The 19,096-nt window shown below is 36.8% G+C and overlaps 1 protein-coding gene across 1 annotated transcript in view; it reads right to left on the reverse strand.

The window, feature by feature from the left end:
* The window catches only part of PRUNE2 (prune homolog 2 with BCH domain), a 143,527-nt gene that overhangs the window by 52,598 nt on the left and 71,833 nt on the right, over positions 1-19,096 (reverse strand). Inside the window, exons 8-9 of the mRNA XM_067316050.1 lie at positions 7,991-8,149; positions 428-6,998 (exon numbers count right to left, since the gene is read on the reverse strand). Coding sequence (XP_067172151.1) covers positions 428-6,998; positions 7,991-8,149 — 6,730 coding nt within the window. The remainder of the gene's footprint in view (positions 1-427; positions 6,999-7,990; positions 8,150-19,096) is intronic.

Below are 19,096 nucleotides of genomic sequence, written 5' to 3' on the forward strand. Positions count from 1 at the left end.
ACGTTACTATTTTAGTCAGCACGATTTCTTTAAATCAGTGCAGTGGATAAAGCTTGTTTCAGTTTGTTTTGACAGCCTCTGTTAATGTGTACCTGAACTTTAAAACATCATCATCATCATTATTATTATTGTTACAGATTATACATTAACACTGTGATCATTCCTACGGGACAAATGACTCAGTGTCGCATGTGCTAGGCCCTGTATAAACATCATAAATGATGTCACTGCTTCAATGTTTAAAAGCTTTAGATCAGTCTTGAAGGGTGATGCTAGAGGTCTTCCCAAAGTACAGAGTTTTGTACATCAGGGAGACACACCAACTTGAAATTTCACTTAAAGCCTCACCATTCAGCAGGAATACTCAAATATTTACTTCTTTCTTTGTTCTATGAACATGCTCTGGAAAGAGTACAGATTTTCTTACCATCGGGTGATCTTTTATCTCCACCTGGCGGTGAGTCGAGATCAGTTGTTTCTGCTTCATGTTTGATTCCTTTCAAAATCTCAGAGGCTCCTGGAGCTACTTCAGACTTCAAGAGTGAAGACACCAACACAGGATCCTTCTGAGCGCACTCTGTGGATGTGTCAGGCACCCAATCCTTGATGCTGTCATCTTTGATCGTTAGGGTGCCTTCTGCATCTTCCCGAGGAGTAAGCAGAGATAAAGGCTTTTCCAGAAAAACATTGTCACAAAATGGCTTCTGTAACAAGAGCTCATCCTTGGCACATTCTCTGCTGCCAGAGGGTTCGGCACCAAGAGATACATGGGAAGGTGAAGTGGACATCACTGGCAATTGATCATTAGGTGTTCCCTTAAACACAGGAACATCATTTTCAATTTTATGTTTGGGTTCTTTTATTATGTCATCAACCAGCTGAGTATTTGAATCAGATTCATGGTCTTCATTATCACCAGACAGAAAAGATCTGGGGAAGAAGATCTGTTTAGCACTTGATTTGCTTTCTGCTGCTTCACTGCCTACTACTGTCCATGTGTTCATTCCAGTGCATGTGCCTGATGGGATATTAGTGACAGATGTGTTACTGATGTTATATTCTATCCCAGTCTCAGATCCATCCATGCATTCATCTGATATTTCTAATTCATCACTGGTTATTGCTGTATGGTCAATATCAGAATATTTTCCAGTTTCAGCCAAGGCACTCATTTCTTTTAAGCTTTGCTCTGGCATATCGGGTAGAGTGAAATCAGTGGGAATGAAACGTGTTTGGGAGTTCACTGTCTGAGCTGAATCAAGTAGCATTTCTTGATGGCTTGCAGGAGTATGACTTTCATGGAATATATGTTTCGGACCTAAGGATGTTACTTCTAAAACTTCAGTGGGGATCTTAACTGACTCAATTTGCTCAGTAACAAGTTTCCTTTCTAGGCCATATTCTTCCAAAATTGCAAATGCAGAAGGCTCCTGAGCATTAGCAGAGATTAGCTGATAGGATTCATCAGTCCTTCCTTGATCACAGTCCTGGGGACTGTCACTTTCAGACTGTGCCTCCAACTTCTGCATTGCTAACTGATACTTTGAATCAAAATCTACCTCTTTACTTATATTTGACAGTGTGCAAATCAGCTGACTATCTTTGTCTTCAGGTTCCACCTCAGTCTGAGAAGATGGGATAGAGGCATGCTTAGCGTCATACTCCTGGCACACATCTGGACTGCTTGATGCCTCTGAACTATTGTCTTGGTCACAGTGACTTAATATATCAGGATTTTCACTGTCTCCTTTCAAAGTGAAAAGCTGCTCAGCATTAGTCCACAGGTCAGGTTTCACTGAAAACAGCTGATTACTTTCTTGGGTGTTATCCTGTAAAATATCTGGGATAAGTGCAGGTTGGGGAACCAATATATTCCACCCTGGACTTGACTTCTTTGTCATTTCAAAAGATAAGTCTTCTACAGTGAAAGCACCTGGCAGGGAGTCGTCCACCGCTAATGTTTCACAGGTATCCAGTTGTTGTTCTTGAGGGATGAGACTTGCATCTCCCTCACTGTCTTTTGGATGAGCAAGTATTGTGTTTTCTTGAACTAATGTATTTGACATACTTGGCTCATAAACTTCTGAAAAAGGATTCCGTGGAGTCAGCTGATCTCCCTCATCTGTGGGAAAAGGCTGCTCTTTGAAGTCCCTTCCTTCTTTGTCCAGTATGAAAGGATCAAATTGTTTGAACTGTACAGTATCTTGACTTATTTGACTATCATGAATATTCACAGCCTGTGCTAGCCTTTCATTTTCTTTTTCACTGCAGTATAAGTGGGGAGCCTGAATTCCTTCACTACTTGGATCAGTGAAATGTGCATCTTCTAGCTCTTCATTTGGTATAGGTAGTCCCCAGGAGTCTTGCTCACTGTTTATTAACTGGTTTGCTACAGGAAGACTTGAAGTAGAATATTGATCTTCCACTGGCTTTTCTTCACAAGTTTGTGAATTCCACCATTCTGAACTGTCATCTGGAAAACCAAATGCTTCCACTGTGGACTTTGATTCAAATCTTAAATCACCTTCCAATGACATATTCCACATATCTAAAGCTTTTGAAGAATATTCTTCTTTATCACCAACTGCAAAAGTCGGTGTAGTATCTTCATTCACTTGATGCCAACATAAGCCTTCTGCAGTACCCGTTTTTTCACCGAAAATAGTCTCTCGAGATTTTTTCTGAAGTGTTTCCCAGTGCTGTAAATGTTCAGAAGCCTCATCAGACTCAGTTATAGTCAAGCTGTCCTTTGATATACTCCCAGCTTTAATTGTTTCAGGATTCTCATTTAAGATGCTTACCTGGACCTCCTCTCCCAGCTTAGTTTTTGCATGTAAATTGTCTTCATCTGTTTCAGGACTCGTTGCATTGGATTGTGCACAATCCTCTTCAATTTCAGATGCCCTGTGCTTATTTTTTTCATATGTGGAATCTTCATTAATCACTGCTGGACATGTATCTGAATTCTCTGAATCCTCATTTATCTCAGGACTTGACAAAGAAGATACAGTATCATCATCTACATGGGCATTCCAAAAATCTAAACTTTTAGGAACTTTGTGTTCAGTGCTTGTTTCAAGCCCTTCTTGACATTCATTCCCAAATTCTTTTCTTTTATGAGCCTCCTCAAGTTTTTTATCATTTGTAAAATCCCACATATCTCTACTCTCTTTGTGATGACTAGCAACTGGAAGGTCTCCCCATGCATTCACAGATGCATCACTTACATCAGGACTTGTTCCACTTGAGCGTGTATAATCATTTATAGAATTACTCCACATACTATCTTCTTCCAAATAACTTCTGATCTGTATATCTTTAGAAACGCTACTTGTGGTGTTTGCCATTTCAAGGACTTCACTTGCCTCAGGACTTGTTCCAGGAGATTGCAAATCTTCACCTGGCTGTGAATTCCAAGCAGTTTGGGGAACACTGTCATGAAGTGTCATACATTCCTCTCCAAAAAGGTTATTAGCAAATTCTAAATTTTCAGGATTTTCACTCCTCCCAGAATCTACATTATGTGAAAAAGAACTTTCAACCACAGACATATCTGTAATGTCATGAACACTGACATATCCAGCAGAAGGACTTTTCTGAAATTTAATTTGTGGAGACTCATCTATGAAAGATTTTTCATGAGTGCTGCTCAGTTCTGGGCTATCTTCAGAAGAAACTAACTCAGAATTACAAAGGTCTAAATGATTAGGAACCACATCATATAAACCCTCTTTCTCTTCTCTCTGCACTTCTGCTGCTTCATTCATCCAGAGAATTGATGTGGCTAAGTGAGAACCACTCTTCCCAGAGTCATTGCAGATGCCTACGTTTCCAGGCATTTTAGAAGATTTATCTTCGTGATTATCACTATCTCTATCAGAACTTTCAGAGATGCTCTCCATCTCAGGACTTGGTGCATCATCTATCACTGTAGCCTCCTTTTCACCTTTCTCAGAAAGTGGCTGTGATGTTTCACAACAACTGTAATTTTGTGACTTGGAGTCATCAAAAGATTCATAATTTCTGTCTTCCTCGGAAGCACTTGAAGAAGATTCTGCATTGTTCTGTAATAATTCTTTCCTCTCTTCCTGACTGACTAAACTACTGTCATTGGAAAATGACACATTCTCCCTGTCTAAAGCTTCTGAACTAACACTATTCCGCATTTTTTCTAGTGAGCTGGGAACTTCACACATTGACCTGTTTTCTTCTGAATCTGCATTACATGAAGATTCACTGTCACCTTGCATTGGTTTGTTACAAATGTCACTAATATTTTGCTGACCATCTGTTTCATCTATTCTCTTACATTCCTCTTTTCCTTCCTGAGAGATGACAACAGTATTGTAGTTCTCCCAGGCTTCCTCACAATCCTGCTCTGTCTGTAAACTCTGTGAGTTTGGCTCCAGCACTGACTGCTGACTATCTAGCTCTTCATCATCATCAACAGTATTTTGTGCTTCTTCTTTACCCAGTATCTCACTTCCTAAGTCAAATGCTTTCAGGTTCAAATCGTTACCAGCATCTGAAGTTGTTGTAGATGTGTCTGTGTCTTCTACAGGAACACTGCTCACCATTTCTACATTTTCAGATGTACATCTAGTATTTAATTCATTCTGTGGTGGTGACAAGTCATTCACTGTTTGATTGCATACTGGTGTTACTTTTCTGTTTTGAGAGATGGAAAAGTTATTTTCATCAATATTTTTCTCAGTTGAAAAATACTGATTAGCTGTTTGTTCTGAATTAGGTACAGGTGTGCCAGTGGCAGAAAGAGCAGCAATCTCAGAATTTCTTTCTTTTAAGTGGGTTTCATTATTTAAGGGTGTGTTCCAGATGGCTGTGTTTCTGGAGCTTGAAAAAGGCATGTCTCCAGGGGATAATGGTTCCTTATCTGCTTTCTCAAGTACTTTTGGTTCATCTAAATTTGGGTTTATGAACTTATCAGTAACTGCTTCTTTGTCAAAATCTTTGTCCTCATTTTCTCTTTCATCTCCCACGTATGTAGGTGATATATATGAGTCAGACGTTGAATAATTGGTGTCTAGTGGAGAAACAACTAAATCTTCACCGATGTTTGATGAGCTAAGGTCTGAGCATTTATATGCCAAGAAGGTATCTTCCCATGGTACCACTATTTCTGTTACTTCTTTCCTGATGTTTTTATCATATAAATTCCAGCTCTCTATGTTTTCAAATTGTTTTGGTCTATGTTTAGGGTCAACTAATAGATTTTCTCCCTCTGTTTGTAACTTGAAATTGTTTTGCATATTGTTGATACTAGAATTTGTGTTTTCAGATGTTCCATATTCTTCTATTGAATAGTATCCCTCTTTATCGCAGGCTTCTGGAGACACCTGAATAGGTGCATTTTCACTCTCATTGTCTGCTATGATTTCTGAAGAATCTGATAAGCTAGTTTTTGATATGGCCCATTCCTCAGGATTATTCACTGATTTTTTTTCTCTGTCCAGTTTGGGCATGTTCCATACATTTTCCGAGGATTTAGCAATATCATGTGCATCAAACTTACTCCAGACTTCATAAGAGTCTCCAGGTTGTTGACCATCTTTCCCTTCACCAGTATGCCACACATCTGATACCACAGGTATTGGCTGACTTGCCTTCCATGGGTCAGTAAAGTTCTCCACCTCTTGCTCTGTTTCCACAAAAGAAGCAGTTTGCAAATGTGAATGTTCAGTGTTTTTCTCTTTGTTCTCTAGGTTCTCATTATCTTGTTTAAACTGAGTATCCCACAGACCTGTTCTTGTGTATTCCATTTGCTTTGGCTGTTTTTGCAAGAATACAGAATCTGAGGCTCTTCTTTCAATATGTTCCCGTAACAATGGACTTGCTTTACAATCTCTCCATAAGACAGGGCTCTGAAATACAGATTCCTGCTCACTTGAACTCCACGTATCAGCATTTCTGGACTCTAGGTCAAAGCCATCCCACCAGCTCCCATACCTAACACGAGACTGAGAATACTCTGTGCTATCCATTTCATTAATTTTTTTTACTACATCTTGTGGGAAAAACAAAGGCTGCCCATTATCTAATGGTGAAGTTTCTACAAGACTGTTCATAGGAGTTGGTGGAATTCTTGAATCACCAGATTTCAACATTTCAGGTGAAGAAGAATCACCTTCAACTAAATCGATCAAGCTTGCAGTCTTCTCACACATATCTCCTGGATTCCCATCAAATTCAGCTAAATTGTCTTCCTCATTTGTTGTCACTAGTAAGTCAGTTGAATAATTTGCTATGTCATTTTCTAGTAGGTTTGCCTCATTGAGTTCTTTCTGCACAGTGGGTGGTTGTCCTTCTGATGAATCACTATTAAGAAAAAAGTCATCTGCTGGGGAACAGTCAACAGAACGAGAAGATGACTCAGATGGAGCTGTAACCATGGGTGCTAGATCAAAACTGAAAAGATCGAAGTTATCGCTATTGTTTCTAGACTGAGGTTTTTGTTCTTCTGCTATTGTACCTTCAGGAATAGGGCTATAGGAATCAAAACCAGGCAGAAGACTGTGATGGGAAGCAGCACCTTCTGCGACAGGGCTATCATCACTAAGAAAAACAGAGCTCTCCTTGGAAGACCGGCTGCTTCTAATAGTGGCTAATCCACTGTCTGGACTCACAAGATCTACATTAACATCAACGTGGGCTGGTATAGATCCATTGAGATCTTGAGGATTTTCTATAAAATTGACAGAACTGGGTTGTGGTTCTACATCAGAACCATATAACTCCATAATACCAGAAGATCCTTGTGAAAGTGGAGCACTCCCAGCAACAGCTTCAGTAGAAGAAGTTCTACTGTTTGATACCATTTCTGGTTGTCTTCTATTTATAACTTCCTTAACTAGAAGAAAGATTTGATCACAGGTCACCAAAGAATTTTCTTGATGATAAACGAGAATTTGATCACACCCACATTCTAGAGGATCCAACTCCAAACAAGGATTCTGACATTCTTCTAATTCGCAGCAGATCTGTTAAAAAATAGGATGTTTCAAAAATCGATGCGATCATGGGTAAAATGGCACAGTACTGTCTACTTCACTGGGTAACACAGCCATGACTATCTATTCCTGTTAATCTATTTCTTGGCCATTTTGCTGTAATAGCCTTTTCATTAAACCTAAATAAATGAAGTATTAAAATTCAGGATCAATACAAAATGTGTATTTTAGGATTAGCCAGAATATTTACTTCAAATTATACCATTTGACTTTCAAGTTCATTTGTTCATCATTAAAAAAAAATCTAAAGAAGTTTTTAGTTGTTGCCCTTAGAAGTCTGAATCAAATATACAAAGGGTGCAAAAGAAAAGAAGTATTTCTAGAAGGTGATAATTAGATTCATAAAAAGATTTGTATTGACCCTGAAAGCAAGGGGTTCATTTAGGTATTCATTCCTAAAATCAGAAGTACTTAAGAGTGAGAAAAAGCTACAAGAAGTTGCCACAGTGGTGATTTCTTCCATTCGGGGATAAGTATCATGAAAAAAATGCACCTGTCTTTGGATAAACTAAAATCCTAGTAATAATTTGGCTTCATTTTAGAGCATAAATTCTTTAGAGATGAATAAGCACATATAAGTGTTCTGGTCATCACCTTTTGTAATGTGTTTGCTCATGACTCACTTTCAAAAACTCATTGGGGTAGATCACAATACAAAACCAAGTCAGAACAAGTGGAAAAAAAAATTCTAGTTTAGCTACATTGAAAATTCCTGTTTTCTCTTTCTGTATTTCTTGTGAGCATTTGCTCTTTCTGTTAGACTGGTCTGAAACAATCATTAATATTGGAATCTTTTATTTTGCATCATGTAAATAATACAGTCATTTCAAATAGCTACTCATCTGCCAGCCAACTGTAGCTACTTATTAGCCCCACTTAATTATACAACAGATTGTAATAATATTTTAAAGAATAATTTTTCTCAGGAAATACATTATTTGATTCTTCTTTCAGGTACTTACTTGATTGCCTAGCTCTAAGTTTTCTGAATATACTGCTATTTGTCGTTTTGTTTGCTCCTCATCTGACAAATAGTTGGCCAAAATGACAAGTACATCAAACCCATATTTATCTATGAATGCCTTCAGATCACCAACGAGACTCCTGTGTAACACGCAGTCCTGAAAAATGGCAAGAAATTAGATATTAAAAGAAATGACAATATATTTTTCATGCTCTTTTCATCCAGATCTATGATGAAAATAGCCAGAAATGTTAAGATGTATCAATGGCCGTAACTGATAACAGGATTCCTTTCATTTGTCAAAACTGCTGTCTGCTTTAAAAAAAAATAGCCATTTCTGGTACAAAGAGATTTGAAAACTAGTTTGCTTCACTGTCGCTATTTTTATCCAATAAGAAATGCGGAGAATGAATGTAAACACTGTATTCATTGTTCCCATTCTCATTTACACTTTGATCAGGGTAATATAGAATCATTTAGATTTTGCAGTACAAACCATGCATCGCTCTTTCTGACCTGAGGGCATAATGCACAAAGTACAAATCTCTCTCTTCAGTTCTCTGTTCTGACAACTGCCAGTAAAATAATGAACAAAGTCTCAGAATTTTATTCTTCTTTCTGTTTCTACTATTTGAGATAATTTATTGTCATCTTCTAGCCAAGCACAATGTCATATGCGATAATAGTTCTTCTGATGCTGCCAAGCTACACTGGCCCTGAATAAACAGCAGTTCATCATGAACACAACACAACTGTATGTGCAGATTGGCATGTTATTCCCCCACATCTGTCTTCTACCTGATAAATTACTGTCTTGGTTACATATATACAAATACTATTTATTAATCTGCTCAAATGTGTCCACAAAATGTGTTCCCTCCCTGTAAGTTAAACTTAAAAAAAGAATCTTTGTCAAAATATTTTGAAATTAGAAAGATTTTTCTTCTAGATCAGACATGAAGTTCCACTTTGATGTTTGCACAGTACCTAACAATGAGTTTTATGTGAACTTCTTGCAGAGTACTGCACAAAAAAAAGTCAGGTGTCAGTTTGCTGCTGGTATCCCTATATGAAATCTGAATGGGAGTTGTGGTGAGAAATTATCATGAATAAGATTTGAATGTCCAAACAGGTGATATTTTTCTCGAAGGCTCAAGTACTGGCTATGTTAGAAAAAGTACCAAAACACGCCTGAGCATAAGGAAGTGACTGCAGTTACCTGGGCCTAAAAGCAATTGGGATAGTTACAATGTATTAGAGTAAAAAACTTGAATTACAGCAGATTCAAAACCATTTGAGGATCCCTGATAGCTTCTCATCTCAGCTGCCCACTCACAGCCAATTGAAGCAGAATGGGTAGTCAAGGGGAAGGACATGGTCCAAGCAAGGATCTAGGCTGCGAAGTGTTTTACAGCTGTCCACAATGTAAATAAATGGTAGTTCTAAAAAATGTCCCAGCCTTAAAGCTACATGATGTTTTAGCTTCTATATTACACTTAGCTTGTATCAGCTTGTATCAAGAATTAGAAAGTTTCTGTTAAAATCATCTAATTGAACTGGAAGTCTAATAAAAGTGACAGTGACTGAGGGAATTTCTGCCTTCCTACCAGCTAATATTTGGCGTTCACAAAGCTGTAGGTTGGAAAGTGCAGATAATCCTACTTCCTGCAGTATTTTGAAGCAGAACCCCTTAAACTTGCCCATATGGGAAGGGAAAACTCCCTTGCTACAAGCACTGCCAACTCGATAATCATTATATGCACACAGGGCAACTGGAGGCATATTTCTAAGAATTAAGGCGAAGAACCACTAAAGGCATCATAGAACAAGACGAGGAATAGAACAGAGCAAGATGAAACACTCCTGTGCTAGCAGCCACTTGGTGGTGGGGAACAGTCAACACAACAAGAGTGTGGCACCTTTCAGTGTGGCACCAAATGCCATACAACCAAGGGTCAGTTCTCCCAGTCAGAGCAGGAAATAAAGAACTAAAATGGCCATGGTAACAAGTCTGAAAGTGCTGAAGCCTGAATTTGCATTGCGTCCTGCTAACTTACATCATACAGTCAAGAGAAACACTGGAAAAGTGATACAGCAGTAGGTGACCCACTAGGTTGCTGCTGTAAGTGGGGAAGTTGTCAAATATAAATCCCTGCTGGAGCAGTTGAACTGAAGAGCTTCACACTGGACTACGTTAATTTAAACACTAACAGGTCTGTACTGCCTACATCGTTACCTGATTCAGCTACCTGAGGTTCTCCGCATTTCTTGCATGCTCTCGATCTTACTATTATTCACAGTGTGCATTATCTCTTCTTGAGGTTCTCAGCAGGTTGATGACTGAGAAAAGCACAAAGATAACACTGAGCATGCTACTGGTCTCCCTCCATTGGGTACAAGATGTACAAGGAGATTGGTATGGTTCTACATATTCTTCTTCTCCTTTGTGGACAAACAAGATGCTCAGTTGAATGGGACTATTTCTGTATTTCTAGCCAAGATGTTAAGGGCATGTATTTAGCAATATTAACAGTCCTACACAGCACAGAATAAGATTAAACTTTACACGGCATTTGACTTGAGAAAACCATGGCTGGAGTCACAACTTTCACTCAACACAGAAGCCGTAACAGAACAATGGGGCTGCAATTGTGGAGTTATGTGCAGCCCTGAAAGTTTTAAAGGGTTCACATGATTTGGAATCATATCAAGTATTAATACATTTCCTTGAACTTGAAATTAGTTTGACTGAAATCAGAATTTAGAAAGCTAAACACAGTCATACAAGCTTAGGAGTATTTGTAGATAAAAGATCACATGCATCAGATGTGAAAGTGTCCGGAAATCTGGCATATTTGAAGGCAGAAGTGAATCTTTGTTTCATCTCAATTTCAAGTGGTATCTGAAATCTGTGCAGACTGCTGGCAAGGCTCTAGCATGAACATAAACATTCTAAATGTTTGATTTATGCTATTCAAAATTCATTATTATCTTTAAAAGATTCTGAATTAATAATTTATGACTGTCAACAGTCAAATGATTTATGAGAACACAAAATGCCTGAAATTATACATTTACATATTTGCTTTTTCTCATTCACAGAAGTAAACAAAGTTGCTTTTGCATTTTTGTCATAAACTCTTTTTTTCTACAAGATATTGATGTTACCTCAGAACTTAAGACTACTACAGGAAGATCATTCTTGCTCACATTAATCTTCATTTGCTTTCATGCCTGGCAGGACAAGGGAAGTCTTAAAGTGGCCATATGTAAATCCTTAATCTCTGATTTAAGATTAGGAAAATATTTTGAAAATAACTGACTTCAGGTGTTAGGCTCACAATAACTACAATAGTTGCAACAGAAGCAATGTTACTTGTGTTCATGAACTTTTCAGCATCCAGCTCTGTTCAGAACAAAGACCACCACTTTCATTTATGCAATCAGAGAGCACTGTGTGTACATAAAATGTCTAATGTGTGCAACATACCAATATTAATAAGCACAGAACTACATGGATATTTCCAAAATGCCTCTTCATAAAACAGGTCAAAGTACACAGCAACAATTTCATGCCACAGGCACTAAAACAACCCTCTTGTTCACATGCTCAGAGAGAGGAGAGGGCTTTGCCTGACGCTGTTCAAAACCACAGAGTGTGCATGCTAGAACAAATGCTGAGACTGACAACCTGCAGACAGCAATTAGCAAAATGTGGCAAGGTAGCCAGCCTTGTTATCAACTGATGAGAGATCTCTCTGAGCAAAATGGGAAGGGGTTTAGATGTGCTAGCACCATGCACCACATTGAAGGAAAATGTGTTTAAAGGAAACACACAAGTCATTTACAAAGTTCATTAAAAGAACAGACCAAAGAATAAATTTGCTGGAAAATGCTGTTAACTAAGCTACTGAATAAAAGCAAGATCAAATTATGTCTTACAACACCATGAATCTACCCCATCAGTTTTTTTGGTTGCCCAGACTATTAATCAAAGCATTAAATTAATTATTAATTTTCTAAATAAGCAAAGGTAATTTTGTTAAAGTAATTAATATCTTTTAAAACTTAGTTTAGCTGAAAAAAAAACCCCTCAGATATCCATAAAGTTTACTCTTTTAACTAACACCAACTACATAATTCAGACACCACTTTCACAAGCATTCAAACATTCAAATAAATAAAGACCTTCACAAACAAGAAACTCTTATAAATTAGCAAAGACTATATATTGAAAGATAGTGTAGACATATGGGTTCTTCCACAAATCTGCTAAACCTAAGTAAACAACCAGAATGCTGCATGTATTGTAAATGCTAACAGAAAATAAAACATTTTCTTCAGAAATGGAAAAATGCTAATCATTTCAACACTTAAGCTGTTACATCCCAAATTAATTACAAGCACTGTAAAATACACTGTTGATGAAATAGTGTAGTAAGAAATACACTGAGATACCACCAAACCATGACAAAGGCCAGTCAGCTATTCATTTTTTTAGTATTTTCCCTTAGTTTATTAGCTTGTGTTGGCTTCAAAAATAATATTTGCACAGTGCACAGCAAGTAAACAGCATGTATAAGCATTATTAGTTGTCATAATGCCCCCTAAATAGCCTAAAACAAAAGTATGGACAGTAAGTATACTTGATTTGGAATATATTTGAAATAAATAGAATCTAACCATAAATACATTTTACAAATGCACTGGCAATATAGTCATCAGCAATACAGATACTGGAAAAATTTAGTAACCTAGCAATGGTAATAATTTTGTGCATTTGTTTCATTTAATACATACAGAAAGTTTATAAAGTACTACAACATAACAATAGATTGAACATTCCAAAATGACAGCTTTTTATTGTATTATCCACATAAACTATTGCTCAAAAAACCCACAGACTTCTGAACATTATTGAATATGATTTGTTCAGTTATTAAGCATTTCTATTGTGAAAGGCAATATAAATTTTGTGTAGACTGCATATTGTTGGCAGAAATTAAACTTCTTATTCTGAAACTTGATTTTCTTATAGGAATCTTGCTATTAAGCAAACAGTTAACATGACTACGAACACAACGATCATGTAAAAGAAGCAAAATCTCTGAGAAATACTCAAAGAGAATTTGTAATTTCTCCCTCTCTAGTAACACCTTCTGATTCATGACAGCCAACAGTCAATTACCCAAGTGATCACTGTAAATGTACATTACACACACTTCTGATTCTTCTCAGCTAACTGTGTCAATATTAACCTGACCAAATTATGAACAAACTGTCTCTTTTGTTCTTCACACTTCTCACATGGAGAGCACAATATGGCTTTTGTCAGAGGTGCTCCATCATTTTGGCTCAAGGAAACTGTCAGTACAGTTTGGGATTCGTTATTCATGGGCAGATACCCTGATGGGTCTAATGAAGCCTTTCTGCTGACAACTCATTTGCTAAAAACACCCAACCATCACAAAATATAAATGAGGAATATCATTGTATCCCATTACAATTTTCACAATCAAAGCAATTATCATGATCCAGAAGCCAATACATACTGCTTCTCACCGTATCATCTTAATACTTCATGGTCAGTACTTCTGCATTCCAGTTTCTTTCTATGTGATCACTGATAAAACTTTATGACATACTTAAATTGCAATATAATAGGGTAAACATCAATGTTATAGCACACATGCAGAGCTAACAGTCTGTGTGCCATTTGTTGTAAATTCTGCTAATTACTAGACGACCCCTCCTGAAAAAAAAAAAGCAAAAACGCAAGAAAGACGATCCATATTTTAAAAAAGTCTTCAGGTAAGGTTACTAAAAATGGGAAAAAGGTATAAACAGTATAAGTGTTTATGAAACTACACCAGAGTCATAGAAGAGGATATTCACTACTTTACCTCTTTTTTGTATCAGTACCAGTGGTGAAATCACTCTGTACAAAATTCACCATTCCTGTAAGGAAAGATTTTTTTTCTGGTGTACATTCCAATCTACCAAACAGTAGCTCTGCTGTTCTCACATTTACTAATCTCATAAAGAAGAACAAAATAACAGCTAATTCTGTTTTCAATTTCTGTCCCTTTCCTGTTAAAGCTACTGCCCAAAGTTTCCAAAGAGAAACTAGAAACCAAAGAGCAGAAGAACAAGTGTCTGAGAGTTTGTTCAACCCTGTTCTGTACAGGCCCCTATTACATAGTATGTTTGACTTCAGGCATCCTGAGCTTAAATTAGTATGAAATTGGATTATTAAGAAATTTAAGCAGGAAGTATAGCATTCTGAGGCACTACCTATAACGTGATGAATTTCTATTTAGCATTGACCTCACCTCTTTACTATAGCTGATGGTTGGATACATCATTTTCATTAAAGGCAGAATAACTCCAGAAAATATAGCAAAGATGAAAGAATTCAGCTATAATAAGAGAAATTATCATGCTTTGCTCAGTGAAATTATGCTTGGATCTTTCCTACAGCAGCCGTACTTTTTCTGTTTGTACATCCTAAAAATGATCCACACTTTATGAATGGAGATCTTGGCTAAACAGCTTTTACCCACGCCTGATACAAGTACTAATTCTCTCTATTCAAATTCACACTTGTCCATTTTGATTTGCGTTTAACTAGAACTGATCAAGATGTCTGTCTCTGATATGTGTTTAGCACAGCACAGGACTTCCAAGAAAGACTGGAAATTCTCAATTCATTTAGAAAATTGCAAAAAAAAGTTATCCAGGTAAACACCCAAACTTCAGCTACATTATTCTGCATTTTCGGAGCTAGCTGAGACAACCAGCCAGCTTTGAATTTAGCAACTGGAATACAATGTCTGCATGCATCAAAAGCATACCATAACGGCCTATTTAATTTGGAACATTCCTCCGCTCAGTGGATGAATACCTGCCTTTAGCAGGGATCACTACCTAAAATTACATTTGGGATTCTACCTCCCCCTAAAAGAAAACAAATTCTTACTCATAAGCAAGATAAACCCCAGGGCTGAGGTGCATAACTAACTTTCCAGATTCTTTCTACAAGTCTAGTCCCAGAAATACAAAAGGTTCAGAATGCTCCCTGCTATCCACACCATCTCTTGAGAGGGCGCACTGAGCCAGCTCCCTGCATATACGTTCAAAGAACATGATAAACCAGAAGAGTAGGAGTCGTTCTGATAAGGCGTTGTTGTTCCTGCATGAGATAAACATTAAGTGCTTAGCCTAGGGATATAAATATAGATAATGGTGTGCATACTGTTGTGGTATGCACTGGAATGTTTAGAGTTTAGAGGCTAAAATGTCACCTTCATTCTTCAAGTGCGTCTTCAAAACTGTACTTCTGTAAAATAATTAAAGGGACTAACTAGAAAGTTTGCAATACTAACAATATGACTTTTGCCTGCAAGCAGTGAGCTACGGGGAAATGTACTTACAGAAGTTAAAACATATTCCCACCAGTTCATTTTGAAGGCAGAAGTATGTATATATTTTTCTGGAGAAAACTGCAGGAAAGAGAAGTCTCTTATTTTGAAACCACAGTTACAAATATCCAAAGCATAAAGGTAAAGGAATCAAGGGATCTGCTCATGCCACACCCTTAAAAGCAAACATCCTCTATATAAAATATGCACAAAATACATACAAAACGCAGAGGAAAAGATAGCTAAGGTATAGTATTGTATACACAATTTAATACATTAATTGCCTCAGAAACTAAGAAGAAGAAATAAACAATTGTCATACCTTAGTAGTCAATAGGCCATGTGGATATAACAGTGATATCCTTTTTAATCTCCTTTATACTATTCTCTTTTCTGATCCTAGGTTAAGAATTTCCATCTAATTTTTCAGTAGCTTGTAAATCAATTGAAAGATATTATTGAAAAAGACACAACCTACCACTTCAGTCACAAGGTTGATATTTAATCACGTACTATATTTGATTTCACCGTTGACTGATTAACGAGTAGTAAGAAGCAAAAAGGTGACTTGCCGGGGTGATGAATTAAAACACACAGAAACATCACAAGCATATATACTGACCATGAGCTGCCTATTTTAGCCAGCTAAGTCTCAGGTGTAAATTTATATGCAATAATTCATACCTTACAAAATAACTCCCGTGCAAACATGGTAATGCAAAAACACATTTCTGGCTGTCAAGAAAATTTCTGAGAAAATTAATCAACCATTCATCCATTCAGGCTCTTTGCATACTCTTTTGTCAAAGAGGGAATACTAAGAGATTTCTTTCCTCTTCCACGCACTCATTGCAATGGTTTGTAGAATCCATCAAGCCTGAGCTGATTTATTGAACTGTCTCTTAGCTCAGCAGTATAACTATAGCAAATGAACTGGTAACTTCTCCAAAAACAGCAGTGATTCAACAATATCTGGTTTATTTAATTCCTTCTAACTTCAGATTAGCAATTTCTTAAAGGGACTGACTTGCATTCTTTAGAAGTTCTATCTGCAATCTCATACCTGAATACTTTGTTTCCATTCCACAGTTTTTGACATTTTGATATTCAACAAGGATAGTTTTGATTTACAGCTATCTGAATCCAGAATCCACCTAAATCTTCACACTAGCTAGCATGCTTCTATTATTCATTGACAGAATTTTCATATCTAAATTCAGTATTTTAGAGTCTTTATGTGAGCTATCTTATTCATTATGCTATGAAAACTGAAAAAGAATTACCCAATTAAAGTCCCCACCTATTTTTTTTATTATGTAGACAAGTTTTCATGCATACTCAACTATTTTTATATTTATCTAATCACATCGCTGGTAATGACAATTGTTATAAAAAGTACTTAAGGCACAAAGAATAGAGATTTGCCGAGCAGTTTGAAACACTGTTTAAACACGGATTTTATCGCTGAGCATCGTCCGTTGAACCCCATGGAGCACATTTATCACTCACCAGCTTTGCATTTTTCTTCATAAAGATATATGACCTTTGCCTATTAGATTTCATTAGCAGGGCACCATACAAGGCTCCTCTGCAGATGACAGGATAGAAAGCTAAACAACCTCGCCTGAAGGATTTGTGAGAACAAGCCCATCTTCAATCTTTGTCCCTGGGAGGCACTTCTAACACCTGCCAACCACAGCACTATCATCAGAAAAACATTTAGAGATTTATCTTCAGGCTGGTGATTATAAGAGATAATTTGTTTGGAGTATGGATAAAGTTGGTCTAGCATAAACAAACTAGCAGCTCAAATTATACGACGAACCTCATTAACTATTGATTTAACCACTGCAAATCCACGAACGAATGTTGTATCAAAATGTTAATTCTTCCTGAAGATATAATCAGGAAAAAAACAAAATGCCAAGACAGGATGGTTTAAAACTGCTGAGCTATTCTAGGCATTTTTAATGTTTGCAGCTTAAATTGGAAATGAAGACTTGCTTCATCATAAAAATGACAACAGTATTCAATTGCCATTTTCCCTTAAACTTATAGTTTTGTTTGGCAAAATGTGCTTTATCTCATACATTATTGTGACTACAGTGGAATGGAGCTGCATTTTCTCTCTTACTTTCAGAGAGATACCTTTTTCCTTTGGAGACAGCAGGACTAGATCTACTGTAAAAACACAATAGCAAGAAGCTAGCAATATTGTAAGTGTATCCTAGCATACGCACACTGTCAGAAAAAATGATACGCAATTTATACCATTTCTATCATATATATTATATATATATATATCACATATATCCTCTCTGCCTGTCACAGAAGATACCTTTCTCCTAATCTTTGGAAACTATTTTCACTCAAGCTAATAAATCACCAGTTCTTGAACCAAAAGTATACTTAGAAACAATGTAGCTGGGTTATTCTTGAAGGCTTTAATTCTATTTTCTATACAATAGAAGCGAAGCCTGTCCCCTAGGTGCTCTTTGGAAAAGGAGAGAAAAGAGCTGTCAGACTACCTATTTCAGCTTCAGCTTCCAAGAAGGTAGCCAGTAAATGTCCTATCTTATATTCCTGGGATATGGCCTAGCAGAATTTCAATCTACCATATTTCTACAAGCTTCCCCTTTCCCTAACACAACTACGCCAGGGGAAAAAAAACTGATTTATATTTAGGAAGTAGAAGGAAGCCTATAATTCCAATATGGCAAACCAAAAAAATCATTTTATCTAACTGTACTTAATAAAAAAAAACACCAATAGTTTTTAGCCTTGCATGGACTGTAAAAAGAACAGAAATCTTTTAGATGGGACTGGAAAGCTTGGAGCCGAAGTAATCAAAAGAAAGAAAAGGAAATTAAGAAAATGCTTTCTCAGAAAACACTACCTCTCAGAATCAATTCTTTCTAGAAGGGAATGGCACTTAACATGAAACGATCAGTTACCCACCAAAAAAAAAAAAATACTGCTGGGAAATATTTTTATTCAATCTGAATCTTTCTTACACATCAAGGCAGCCATGCAGATGCACTTATACCTAACAATGTATTCACACATTTTGATTTTCTGGGTTAGTTACCAAAACTTATAGCAATTTATAACCCCTTAACACCTCTTTATTTTCAAGTTGTTTAAAGGTTAAATGACAACTTTAAATCCCAACTTACTGATCTTTTTCATGAATTCATCACATTTACTTTGCTAATTAATGTAAAACATTTCATGATCTTCGTACAGGAACAAATCATAGTTATTTAATCATTAAAGCTATTTCACTCTATTTACATAGATGAGCAAATGATTTAGCAACATAATTGAGGTAGAATTAAAAAAAAAGGCACCAGTCTCATTGACACAGGCCCCCCTCATCCAGGTTCATGCAGGAGCCACTTGTTTTCTCCATTAAAGATCCTGCTTTGAAAATGACCAGCTGTTAATAAATCAAACAAGGATTCAGGCCCAGTGTTTTTAACAGATTTTAAGTTGTTAATGTGCCAGTTTTGCTTTGTTTCATCAAGTTTTAGTAATTGGTGAAGCCTGCATTTTGTTCTAGCTACCTCTTTATCTGCCCTTCTCAAGGAGCTTTTGTTCCAAGGTCTTCTTTTTGACTGCAAAGACGTTGTTCTCAAAAACTGTCCTTCTTCCATTCAACTTTGGCTCCAAAGTCCTATTTC

This window comes from Apteryx mantelli, chromosome Z, assembly GCF_036417845.1.
Source record: "Apteryx mantelli isolate bAptMan1 chromosome Z, bAptMan1.hap1, whole genome shotgun sequence".
Lineage (NCBI taxonomy): Eukaryota > Metazoa > Chordata > Aves > Apterygiformes > Apterygidae > Apteryx > Apteryx mantelli.